Source organism: Euprymna scolopes, chromosome 45 (assembly GCF_053919585.1).
Source record: "Euprymna scolopes isolate OS-2025 chromosome 45, ASM5391958v1, whole genome shotgun sequence".
NCBI lineage: Eukaryota > Metazoa > Mollusca > Cephalopoda > Sepiida > Sepiolidae > Euprymna > Euprymna scolopes.
The window spans coordinates 40,928,135-40,942,177 of record NC_136526.1 but is presented as its reverse complement, the minus strand read 5'-3'; the positions used below and the strand labels follow the sequence as shown (position 1 = coordinate 40,942,177).

Below are 14,043 nucleotides of genomic sequence, written 5' to 3'. Positions count from 1 at the left end.
TATGCCTCCTTGCAATGACTTAGCCCAAATTGCACTGTAGAGAATCTGCTGATTTTATAAAATTATCTTTAAATAATGGTTTCACTTAGTTTAAAATTAGCCTGAGTGAGGTGGACTCTGATACGATCTTGAGGAATATCTCGAACACTGCCTGATGATTTTGAGATGGATTGAAACGCTATGATGGCGAACATGTAAACATTTTATTTTTTTGTAACTTTCTCCACATTTTTTATTTTTGCTGGAAAATTTTCAATTTGTTCCTTTCCAGATTTGGAACATGTACCCAAATATGAAAATCACCGAGAGAATTGTAAAAATTACTCTTAAATCACGAAATAAACTATATGATTGCACAGACAGGTTGTTTCGAAACTGCCATTCTTCAGTAGAAGATGATATTTTAAAACTGTTTTTTTCTTTTCCACGCATTTACAATTATTAAAGTGAATGCTACAACTGAAAATCGAAACCAAAACCTTGAGATCTCCAGTCTAAAGTTTTACAAACTGGCTTATTCGGACTCTTTTTTATAAATAGAGCTTAAAGCATTACCATAACAAAATGATTATAGCTTTCGCGTGACGTCATAAATTTACGATTTACATCCTGTTTCAAAACATGAATTCAAACATAAGCGATCATAATAAATCTCATATATAAAAAAAGCTATATGCCTGTCTGTCTGTCTTCATATTTTCAAACTCTATCTCCTCTGAAACTAAAAGACGCAGAGCAGCGCTAGGGCCCTCAAATGATTGGATTTTTTATGGACCATTAGCCGGTTAAAATAGTAAATACTTTTTAAGGGGACAAAAATAAGTCAAAATTTAAAAAAATTGTTATGCATTTTATACATTAATCTTAGTTTATTTTTAATTTTTAATCAGTCCTTATGTGCGTCACTGTATGGTGGTAACATTACCAGCTTTGAATGCTACAGTTTCGGTTCCGATTCTAGCTGATGGCACCCAAAAACTTTTTTCTTTTTTACTTTTGAAATCACGGCTATAATAATATAAACAAAATCTGGACGAATTAAAATATTATATTTAAGCATATTTTACGTCTGAGGAAAGCCGGGCGCCCCCTCCCCAGCTAGTAAATAAATAAATGAGTAAACATTATTGATTGGGTTGGACAGACTAGAATTTGGATCCGTGGTTACTTAAAAATTATAGAACATGCATAAAGTTAAAAAAAAAAAAATCCTTTTGACTTACGTGTAATTTGAACTCGGGTATGGCAAGTGCATATAACTTGTATTCAATTTTTAGTGTTTCAGCAATTTAAGACTATAAAACTACTGCCTTAGTAATGTATACTCTTCCTATTCCTTTTTGTGTCAACCAATCAGATGTTTCTATTTATGTATGAACAGATAAACTCGTAAAACACAGTAAATTTTTTTAATACTAAGTAGTGCATCTAATTAAAAAAAAAAACAACGTCAACAATGGAATCAAGCAATTAAAAAACAAAAACAACTCTACCTCGCTAGTTCATAGTAAATAAAATAAAATATATAGATTTATATATAAATATATAGATTTATATATATATATATATATATATATACATATTATAGCCATTATATGTAAAAACACTATTACATAATTATGTGTAATGTTGAAATTAGTTAAAAAAAAATAGTTATAAAATTACAAAAAATTATAGAGTAGAAAAATAATTGCCAGAAAAAAAAAAAAAATGGATTGAATAGTAATGGCAGTGTAATTAGTTTCTTCTATTGCAGTCAATTCTTTATGACAAACTGACTTATCTCCCCTGTTTTCACTTAACTTTTGCTATCTCAAATTTGAAAATAGAGGATCAAGATTATGTATAATGCTATCAATGCGTTTTTTTTTTTTTGTTTGTTTTTTTTTACACATAGGACTCACCCAGAGTCCACTCAAGGATGAGGGTTAAAGGATCACCACTTATCAAGGCCCAGATGCCACTCGAGGATAAGGGTTAAAGAGTGCACATTGGTCAAAAAGACAATGTAGTTATCGTTAGAAGTGTAAATTTGGTAAAATCGGATTACTTAAGGGGAACGGCTCATCAAGAACTTGTTTACATTGGACTTGAAGACGGCCATATTGTAGTCAACTGGAAAGCAGGTAAACGGAATGTTATTATTGTACGTTTTCATTTGCAAAGACTTGTATTCGTAGGTTAACATTTTTTTGTGACGAAAACTTGCCAAGTATGAAAATGATACCAAACACAATATCACAAGAAACGCGACTGTCGCTACCAATCTGTAAAACTATAATGAGAATATTATATCCTATATCTGTTGGAAATTAAAATGTGTGAGGTTTTTTTTTGTGCTAATCTTGTATATTAAACTATCAGGTAGACCTGATGTTGTCCAGGATTGAATGTGGATCAACAAATGCCCCACCTGCTCATATTTTTATTGCCATCGAAATCTGTGAAATCGTCCATTTTTCATTACCTGCTCTAGTTAGAGACACCACCACCACCACAATGTAACGGGAGGAAGCTTCACATGTCTCCCTGCAATGGCAATCCACAATAGATTGTAGTCTACATTACACTGTAGAGAATCTACTATTGATTTTAAAATTATCTTTAAATAATAGCTTCACTTCAAGTTTAAAATGCAAAAGTCAAGTATCATGGCTCAATTGTGCTCTAAACAGTAAGAATTCATTCCAAACGCACCCCTGTCTTATCAAAGAACCAACTGTTGATTTTATTAAAATATTTTTACATAATGACTTGAATTAAGGTTAAACATACAAAAGTCAAGTATCATGGTTCAGTTGTGCTCTTAAAAGAAACATTCATTTTGATTGCAGCCGTGTCATATATTAGAAACTACAGTTGATTTTATAGACTCGGCCTTTCTACTTGTGCGGTGATAAAACTTCTCAAATGCACTTGTGATGTTAGGTTGTATAAAAGTGTTAACTTTGGTCAAAATTGGATTTCCTTCTTTAATCGGATTTTTTCGATTATCGATACTTATCGGACGTATTCCAATACAAAACCTACGTAAGAATACTCCCAGACACATCAAGTACTTTCATGTGAAATTTTTTTAAAAATTGGTTCAGCCGTTTCTGAGTCTGTAGGGAATGAACTCTCTCGCGTGCACACACATACACAAATAGTAGATGATCTGAGAAGTTCTGAACTGGTGTGGCACTTCCCTGCAAGAGGAAATGTTGGCAAAGGAGAGTGGGGAGACCCATGTCGACCCCTAGGCAAGGTTGAGCGATAAATACTAAAACATGTCAGTTATTGATTTAGAAGGGAAGACACAAATATCGAAGGTGGTATGATGTAACGTTGGAAAAAACGTACGAGTACAATTTAGACAATGCGGGCACGGCATAAAAGCACGAAAGGCGTCAGACTAATTTACTGGCAAGAGAGCTTCAATCAGAGAAAGGCAGTGCATTTATCTCCCACGCCAGCCAAATTTACTCAGGATAAAAAAGTTGTTATTCTTTCTCTTTTTTTTTTATTTACTATTTACTTGCCTCCCCGCAAGGGCAGAATAAGTCACAAAGTTGGTTATAAATGTAGAGAAAAAATTCCCCCCCAAAAACTACCCCTTCAAACAGGAGTTCCTTGGATTGGGACAAAAATAAAAATTGCCTCAGTCTCGAAAGATTTCATTTCACTGATTGAGGACAGAAAAGATGAAGTGTAGTATCAGAACAGTTACTACACTTTGCTCCTAGCTTAAAGGCCAAGGAGCATCCTATGCTAAGAAGTATGTGAAATTAGTGACGCTTGCACAGTACAAAAACGCACACACAATGTTTCTTGCAAATGGAGTCAAGGGCGCCTTCAACCAGAGACAATCGTCAGTTCCTGCACTGATGATTGAAAAGGCATGAAAAACTAATGTATGTAGGTATAAAAATTATATATAATTTATAATTATATATCTTCTATTTATTTAACGTCACTTTTCCCTTGTTCTAATATTATACAAGCTCACTCTGCACTCTTGCGTTGCAGTGGGTCAAAAAGTTTTCAAATTCTATGCTATGTGTTCTTGTCCAATCACTTGCTTTCAAGTTTTCCTTCGACAGCCAACCTTCCTGCGATTAAGCAACGATTTATCAAGGAAAATGAACATTCCGCATAATCATACCAGCATAATTGATTCATTCTTAGGTTGGGCAAATGTATTGCTTTCAGAAAATCCGCAGATATAATATATATATATATATATATATATATATATATATATATATACAAGCAAAAACACTTTGAAATGAGTTAAAAACATATTTAATCTGAAAAGGAAACACTAGATAAATGGATACTCCTTAATCCGCGAAGTTTTGAAGAAATACTTTCCTTCTCATCAGAGGGTAGGAATTAGCAAAATGTGGGATCGGATTTTGCATGCAAAAGTATTTGATGAAACAACAAGTCAAAGATCTTACTTGATAACAAAGTTTTTAACTCATTTCAAAGTGTTTTTTTAACATTTTTTATTAACTGTTTGCTCGTATTATAAGCTCTATCTCCTATTTAGTTTTATCGAGCTTTTACATCTGGCTGAGATAACTTTATAAATATTAATTCTTTAATATTTATAATATACTTTAATTTTACCATCTTGGATCATTTTGGTAAATTTGATTGTAATTTTTATTTTATATATATATATATATATATATATATATATATATATATATATATATATATATATATATACACACAATTTATACAATGTATAAACGCACGGAAGACGTCAGAATAATTTACTGGCAAGAGAGCTTCAATCAGAGAAAGATAGTGCATTTATCTCCCACACCAGCCAAATTTACTCAGAGGATAAAAAAGTTGTCATTCTCTCTTTTTTGTCCCTATTTACTTGTCTCCCCACAAGGGCAAAATTAGTCACAAAGTTGGTTTTAAATGTGGAGAAAAAACACCAAAAAAACTACCCCTTCAAAAAAGGAGTACCGGGTTTGTATTACTGTACACATAGATTCGAAAAAGTTGTCAAAAAACAAATATATAACAAATAAATGTTATCAAAAGCAAGATAAGTTACTTTTCTACTTAACTGGATATATTTTTCGTGTTTTTATTCAATGTAACATGTTTATTCAGCTCGAAAACCAGTGTTTACCGATGTATTGGAAAATTCAAGATGGCGTCTGACTCTCTCTTTAACACGGTAAGTTTGGGAAAAGGTGTTATAAATAAAAAACTGGATAAAATACTGTTAAAACCCCGCTCAATATATGTTACCGTGACATAGATCGACATATATTCGGCAGGTTTTTAATAGTATTTTATCTAGTTCTTTTTATTTATAACACCTTTTCTCAAACTTACCGTGTTAAAGAGAGAGTCGGGCGCCATTTTGAATTTTCCAATACATTGGTAAACACTGTATACTTTTCGAGCTGAATAAGCAGATTACATTGAATAAAAACATGAAAAATATATCCAGTTTGGTAGAAAAGTAACTTATCTTGCCTTTCATAACATTTATTTGTTATATATTTGTTTTTTGACAACTTTTTCGAATCTATGTGTACAGTAATACAAACCCGGAGTACCTATATAGTATCATGGACTCTCCTGTGGATTTCGACGTATGAGGTTTTGACTATTCAAACATGTTTAATTCGATGTAGCATGCTTACATCTACTCAATCGTAAATGGCATCTGAGTCCTGCAAGAGATCTGCAAACAAACCCATAATGGAGGCAAGAATGAAGATTGCGCGAATAGTATAGTGTGTGTGTGTGTGTGTGTGTGTATAAATATATATATATATATTTATATTAATTAAACAAGATGTATTTATGAAATGAACTTAAAAAACAATATTTTTTTCAAAAGTGTTCTATACTAGGCAGAGCTTTATAAATATTTATTATGTAAACAAATTTGAACCGTGGATAGATATTGTCCAAATTTATTTTCATAAGCGTTTTGAGCTTCGATGAAGTTATATCACCGAAATGCAACTGCAGTTGCAAAAGCCGTTGATTGATTGCATCTACATGATTGTTCTACACTTCCAATACTTTTACCGTCATCGAAAATCAGTGAAATCGCCCATTTTTCAATCAAATTGATTGACTGATTTCCGGCTCTAGTTGGGGACCCACTGCAGTGTACCAGGAGGCAGCTTCACATACCTACCCACAGGGACTTAATCCACAATACATTGCAGTCTACATTGCAATGTAGAGAACTTACTATTATATAAAATTATTTTATATAATAGCTTGAATTAACATTTAAAATGCAAAAGTCAAGTACCATGGTTCAATTGTGTTCTAAAAAAAAACACAAAAAAAAACATTCATTTTGAATGTAACCCTGTCATATCAAAGAACTTACTGTTGATTTTACACGTTGAGCTCTTCACGTCGAAAACTTTTAAAATGCACGTGACATTAGTCTATATAAGGGTGTTAAACTTTGATAAAAATCAAACTGTTCCTTCTTTTATCAGATTTATCAATTTTCGATACATATTGGAGGCATTTAAAATCAAATCCGATCTAAGAGCATTCCCAGATACATAAAGTATGTTTGTGTGAAATTTAAAAAAAAAAAAAAATCGGCTCAATCATTTCGTAGTCTATAGGGAACACACACACACAAGGTGCCTTTTATATACAAGTAGAGATAAATAGTATTTGATTTTATCATGATTGTAATTATTTTTCAGAATTTTGTAAAATTTGGGTAAAAATGTATGGTCTAAATAAAAACGACAAATTGTTCTTGCCCAGAAGTCACCAAAACCATTGAACTGCTTTTTTTAAATTTTTTTTTTATTATTATGTCAAAGACTAAGACAGGATTCAAGAAGCTGAGAAAAACCTCCAGGAATTATAATTCTGGCCAGACTTCTAAATACACTGATACAGACTGACGTACATTAAAACGCATTGTCAGAAGAAATCATCGGACTATTGATGCTACAGTTACGGCAAAGTCAAATCACTAGCTGAATCATCGAATTGTGACCAAAACTATTTGCCATGAGCCCAACAAAGTCGGATGGAAGAGCTGCTGTCAACTACCTTTGAATTTAACAAGTGTTTAAATTATTTTGTCTAACTTTTTCTCGCTCTCTTTCTATATATATATATATATATATATATATAACTACTTAACTTACTCACATAAAATTAATATATGAAAGTATAGATTTATGCGTAAACTTTAAGTATTTACTTCAAAAGTGCTCAATATGTAGGTAGAGCTAGTTAGTAATTTATAAAATATATATGGCGATTAAGCTACACTGAATATTCCGCGTTTCATCCACTCTAGGATTCTTCAGGCTTATGCGCATAAGCCTGAAGAGTTCTAGAGTGGATGAAACGCGGAATATTCAGTGTAGCTAAATCGCCATATATATATATATATATATATATATATATATATATATATATATATATAAGATTTGTTGTTGCTGGTTTTTTTTAGCAATATTAACAACTTCGAAACACTTATTTTTATTTGTTTCCTTAGCGTTTTTTTAAAAGTTATTTTGTATTATTCATATTTATATGAATAGATCACCCTTATTTTTTATGGGACATATTTATTTACATGTCCATAGGTATACTTTTATACATGTAAATAATAAATAAATATATATATAGCATGCTATGTATTTAACTGCATTTTTGTTGACGTTATTGTTTGAGCAAGCAATATTACTAAACAAGTGATTTAGTCGGTGGGGTTGGATTTATATGAAAATAGAATCAACAAAAAAGCAACTTAATAAATAATATATGTGTACGCATATCTATTTTTAGAAACATACATTTATGTAGGTATACATATATTTTTTTTTCACACAAACATCTATAATTTTCTCTCTCTCTCTCTCTCATATATATATATATATATATATATATATATATATATATATATATATATATATTTTTTCTTTTTGCACATACAGATTTATATATATATATATATATATATATATATCTAATAAAGTACTAATATAAAATAAAGGCAGTTGCCTGTCTGTGTATGTGTATTTGTGTATTGTAAGTCCAGCTAAAAACTAAAAAACACTACAAAATAAACACCCACAAACTTGGTATTTTCTTGAATAGCTATACCTCAACTGAATAATATCTAAAATTGAAAAAAAAAAAAAAATATCATTCATTAGGGGTCAACCGGATCGCATTCCATCATAGAGTTGGTTTTTCAGCCATTACCAATGCTATCTATTATATTAAGGAGTGGTGAATGGCTTACATTATTATTTTCAATAGAGAGGAATGGGCTGGGTGGAGGTGAAAAGGGTGGGGAGGTGGAAAAATGGAGAAGGGAGAGAGAGAGACAGACAGACAGACTGAGAGAGGTAAAGAGACAGAAGTTTTAATATATGTGTGTGTGTGTGTATATATATATATATATATATATATATATATATTAAAACTTCTGTGAGCAACAATGAATGTCTCTAGGGAGAGAGATGGATGGAGAGCCATAGCCATCAATGCCTGTCCCCGGCAAAACACCACTTGAATGAATGAATATATATATTCTGTTTTGATCTTTATGATCCTGGGCAATACCAGGTAGCTCTACTAGTTTTTTTTTTTTTTCGTAAATCTGAATTTACTTTTTCTTATGATAGTGAAGGAAGTGGAGAAAGGAAGAGAGAAGGAGAGAAAGGAAAAACTATACGAGAAATTACACAAAGAGAAACTGTAATTTTGTCCCAGTAGCTGAGGTCTTCATACGCACACACACACTATTTATAAAGTAAATAAATATTTTTTTTGCTTCATCAATTAGGGTGCAGACTAATTGTCAGTTAAGGGGAGGGAGAGGGTGTCAAAAATAAAACAGAACACAGCGCATGCATCTCCAAGGAGGGGAGGGGTAACAAAAGATCTGGAGATGAAAGGGTGTTGGCGGGAAGGAGAGGGATGCGAAAGTAGGTGGGGGTTCAGGTGATGGAAATGTTGGCTAGAGGGGTTGGGGATGGCGAAAGAGTTTGGCGGATGACTACGAGTAAATCTGGAGTTGCTCCAACAACTGTTCCAGTCTACGGCTACATTTGCGTTCCAACAGGACATCGTCCATCTCGATCACAGGCGGGTCAATCTGGAAAACAAACAAAATGTTTAAATTAAAAAAAAAATTAAAAAATAATGCTTTTTTTTTTTTTTTAAATAATAGTCCTGTTATGGAAAACACACTAATATCATTGGATGAAGGTATGAACTAGAATCTCCCTCCAGTTATGGGTAAAATAACGATGTATTCAACTAATAAAAAAAATGTTGTTAAAGGTGTCAGTCTCTGTGCAACTGTATTGTTGTTGCTACATGAACGCATCCAAGTGAGATGGTAATGCTGTGGATGAGGCACTATACATTGTTTTAAATCTGCTCTTGCAGACCATCCACATGTTTTCGACTTTCATGTGAACGTTTGTCACTGGGTCTACATAATGTTCAGAGTGGCTGACTGTCCGATGGACATATGGTGGGGTCACGTGTATAGCTGTGATTCCATCATATGGTTTCAATGCATCTGAATTGGTGATACTCCCAGGTAGTACCATTTCTTTAATAATAGGAAACAAGGTTTCCGTTTTCAAGTTCTACAATATATTTTTGTGACGAAATAGTACTTTTTAGAGTACATACGAATTCATTCATAATTGACGAAATAGTACTTTTTAGAGTACATACGAATTCATTCATAATTGACGAAATAGTACTTTTTAGAGTACATACGAATTCATTCATAATTGACGAAATAGTACTTTTTAGAGTACATACGAATTCATTCATAATTGACGAAATAGTACTTTTTAGAGTACATACGAATTCATTCATAATTGACGAAATAGTACTTTTTAGAGTACATACGAATTCATTCATAATTGACGAAATAGTACTTTTTAGAGTACATACGAATTCATTCATAATTGACGAAATAGTACTTTTTAGAGTACATACGAATTCATTCATAATTGACGAAATAGTACTTTTTAGAGTACATACGAATTCATTCATAATTGACGAAATAGTACTTTTTAGAGTACATACGAATTCATTCATAATTGACGAAATAGTACTTTTTAGAGTACATACGAATTCATTCATAATTGACGAAATAGTACTTTTTAGAGTACATACGAATTCATTCATAATTGACGAAATAGTACTTTTTAGAGTACATACGAATTCATTCATAATTGACGAAATAGTACTTTTTAGAGTACATACGAATTCATTCATAATTGACGAAATAGTACTTTTTAGAGTACATACGAATTCATTCATAATTAACGAAATAGTACTTTTTAGAGTACATACGAATTCATTCATAATTGACGAAATAGTACTTTTTAGAGTACATATGAATTCATTCATAATTGACGAAATAGTACTTTTTAGAGTACATACGAATTCATTCATAATTGACGAAATAGTACTTTTTAGAGTACATACGAATTCATTCATAATTGACGAAATAGTACTTTTTAGAGTACATATGAATTCATTCATAATTGACGAAATAGTACTTTTTAGAGTACATACGAATTCATTCATAATTGACGAAATAGTACTTTTTAGAGTACATACGAATTCATTCATAATTGACGAAATAGTACTTTTTAGAGTACATACGAATTCATTCATAATTGACGAAATAGTACTTTTTAGAGTACATACGAATTCATTCATAATTGACGAAATAGTACTTTTTAGAGTACATACGAATTCATTCATAATTAACGAAATAGTACTTTTTAGAGTACATACGAATTCATTCATAATTGACGAAATAGTACTTTTTAGAGTACATATGAATTCATTCATAATTGACGAAATAGTACTTTTTAGAGTACATACGAATTCATTCATAATTAACGAAATAGTACTTTTTAGAGTACATACGAATTCATTCATAATTGACGAAATAGTACTTTTTAGAGTACATATGAATTCATTCATAATTGACGAAATAGTACTTTTTAGAGTACATACGAATTCATTCATAATTGACGAAATAGTACTTTTTAGAGTACATACGAATTCATTCATAATTGACGAAATAGTACTTTTTAGAGTACATACGAATTCATTCATAATTAACGAAATAGTACTTTTTAGAGTACATACGAATTCATTCATAATTGACGAAATAGTACTTTTTAGAGTACATATGAATTCATTCATAATTGACGAAATAGTACTTTTTAGAGTACATACGAATTCATTCATAATTGAAGAAACAAAGCACAAGCGCAACTGAAAATAAAATTATTTTCTGAAAAAATAATTACACAACACTTCAAATCTAAATCATTGTGAATTTATAAAAACGGTCTTTTAGAAAATAAATATGTAAAATAATCCGGTACTTATGCAGTTATGTCACCGTGCTATTTTTTAGAATAGTGTTTTCAAATTAAATTCAAGTTTTGTGATATCTTTTTGTTTATCAAATTGTTAGGTGAAAGTACAGAATAGTATACAAAACACCCGCCAGTTTGGTAACATAGATGCATAAGTACCAATAAAGTGATTTTTAATATCATATTCAACTAAATTCATAACAAGTGGCACTTGAATGAATGGTTTATTTTATTGTTGCTACACCATAATCAGGGGATTAAAATTCTAGCAAACAAAAAATTGGGAGGCAATTGTTTTTTGTTCTTTTTTTTGTTTGTTTTTTTTTTTTTTAAATGAAACCTTGGTCCTTGCTCCTTTAATTGAAAAAAAAAATTAGGGTTTGAATTACATTTTTCGAGTAGTTATAAGCTTGGAAAGACATGGGGTCGAATTATTCAATATTTTTTCACGCTTCATAAGGTCAGTTTCTGACACACTTAGTGCTGCTTATGATGCACTTGTGCTACCATGCTATTTTTTTTTTTAAATAGTATTTTCAAGTTAAATTCAAGTTTTACAATATCTTTTTGTTTATCAAATTGTTAGGTCAAAGTTCAGAATAGTTACAAAACCCCTGCTAGTTTGATAACATAAATGCACGCAACTGAAAATAAAATGATTTTTTTTATAAAATTACAAATTTAAATCATTGTGAATTTATTCAAACGGTCCTTTATCTTGATAAGTCAACACCCCACTCAAAAAATATATAATAAAATGCAAGTTTTATGATATCTTTTTTTGTTTATTAATTTGTTAGGTGAAAGTACAGAATAGTTACAAAGCATCCGCCAGCTCGGTATAACATAAGTGCATAAGTACTAATAAAGTGATTTTTAATATCATATTCAACTAAATTCATAACAAGCGGCACTTGAATGACTGGTTTATTTTATTGTTGCTACACCATAATCAGGGGATTAAAATTCTAGCAAACAAAAAATTGGGAGGCAATTGTTTTTCGTTCTTTTTGTTTTGGAGGGGGATATTCAATTATAGATATAATTGGGAGGCAAAAGGACCTTTTTTTTTCTTAAAACTTTCTAATTTGAAACATTTTCGTTTTTTTCTTTCTTTTAACTGCAAGATTGAGATGTTAATTTATATAAATACTAATTCACATTAATTAAATACAAAAACATACCTGTCCCAGGACGGGTAAAAATCAATTCACCGAACAGGAACAGTTTTGCACCTCTTATGTTCCATTACAAAGATTAAAATCAATACATAATGATACTAGACCTTATGTCTAGAATCCTTATTCTGATTTTGATTAGGTAAGATTTCTGGTGCTTATGGAGAGAAGTTACTGTGCCAATTTATTTTTCTAGTATTTTTAAGTTTATGGTATTCTTTTTTTTTTTTTTAATTAAATTGTTAGGTGAAACTACAGAATTGTTTCAAAACACCTTCCCTCCCCCTTGTTAAGAATGGGTTTCTAAATAATAACATTATTTCAGCATGGTAACTTCTCTGCATAAGTACAAAATTTCTAAAGCTTAAGCACCACTTTTATGTCCCGTTACAAAGATTAAAATGAATACATAATGCTACTAAAACTTATGTCTAGAATCCTTATTCTGATTAGGAAAGATTTCTGGAGAGAAGTTACTGTGCAAATTTATTTTTATAGTATTTTCAAGTTTTATGGTATCTTTTATTTTATTAAATTGTTAGGTGAAAGTACGGAACGGTTTCAAAACACCCTACCCTCCTCCTTGTTAAGGTTTCTAAATAATAATAATATTTCAGCACGGTAACTTCTCTGCATAAATACAAAATTTCTAAAGCTTAAGCTTAAGGGGTCTTAATAAGAAACTGAAATTCACAACATTTTGCTAAATTCATGTCTAATGACTATGATTTAATTTAAATACAAATCTGAAAATATTTCAATTTTCTAAAAAGGGGTTTCGCGCCCATATTACATTCCCCTGATAACTCTTTGAATTGAAATTCGTAATTTAGTTTTTGATATCTAATATCTTTTTGTTTGTTGTATAACATTCTATGCGGGATGAACCAGCTTCCTCCTAAGGAGCAAGTGTCAAGAGAATATTAAATTCACAGGTGATATCTATTTTTAAGATTTCATAGAAAATGATAATTTTTTTTTTTTTTTTTTTTTTTTTACAAAGGAGTTACCACTTATCAAGGTCTGGAGGCCACTCGAGGATAAGGGTTAATGAGTGTAGAATAGTCAATGGGGAAATGTCGTAGTAATTGTTAGTAGGGGAAATTTGGTAAATTGCATTACTTAAGAACTTGTTTACATTGGACTTGAAGACAACCATATTGTAGTCAGTTGGAAAGCAGGAAAGCAGGACAGAGTTCCACAGGCGTGCAGCTCTAGGAAAGAAGCTTTGTTCATGGAATCTACGTTTTGGTTTAGGCACAGATAAAGAGTGGGGAAAATTATTGACAGTGGTTTCAGCTAGATGAGTGTTTTTCATGAAAGTTAGACCAGGGGGATTTTTTTTTTTTTTACATGGAATTTACCACTTATCAAGGCCCAATGGCCACTCGGGGATAAGGGTTATTGTGTGTACAGTACTCAATGGGATGGTGTAGCAATAGTATTGGAGAATTGATAAGGTGTCATTACTT

At 31.1% G+C, this 14,043-nt stretch overlaps 1 protein-coding gene across 1 annotated transcript in view; it reads right to left on the bottom strand.

Moving 5' to 3' along the window:
- Window positions 1-8,605: 8,605 nt before the first annotated feature.
- Window positions 8,606-14,043, bottom strand: part of LOC145269489 (pleckstrin homology domain-containing family M member 2-like) — a 199,812-nt gene continuing 194,374 nt past the window's right edge. The window contains exon 16 of the mRNA XM_080125214.1: window positions 8,606-9,124. Coding sequence (XP_079981340.1) covers window positions 9,026-9,124 — 99 coding nt within the window. The 3' untranslated portion in view covers window positions 8,606-9,025. The remainder of the gene's footprint in view (window positions 9,125-14,043) is intronic.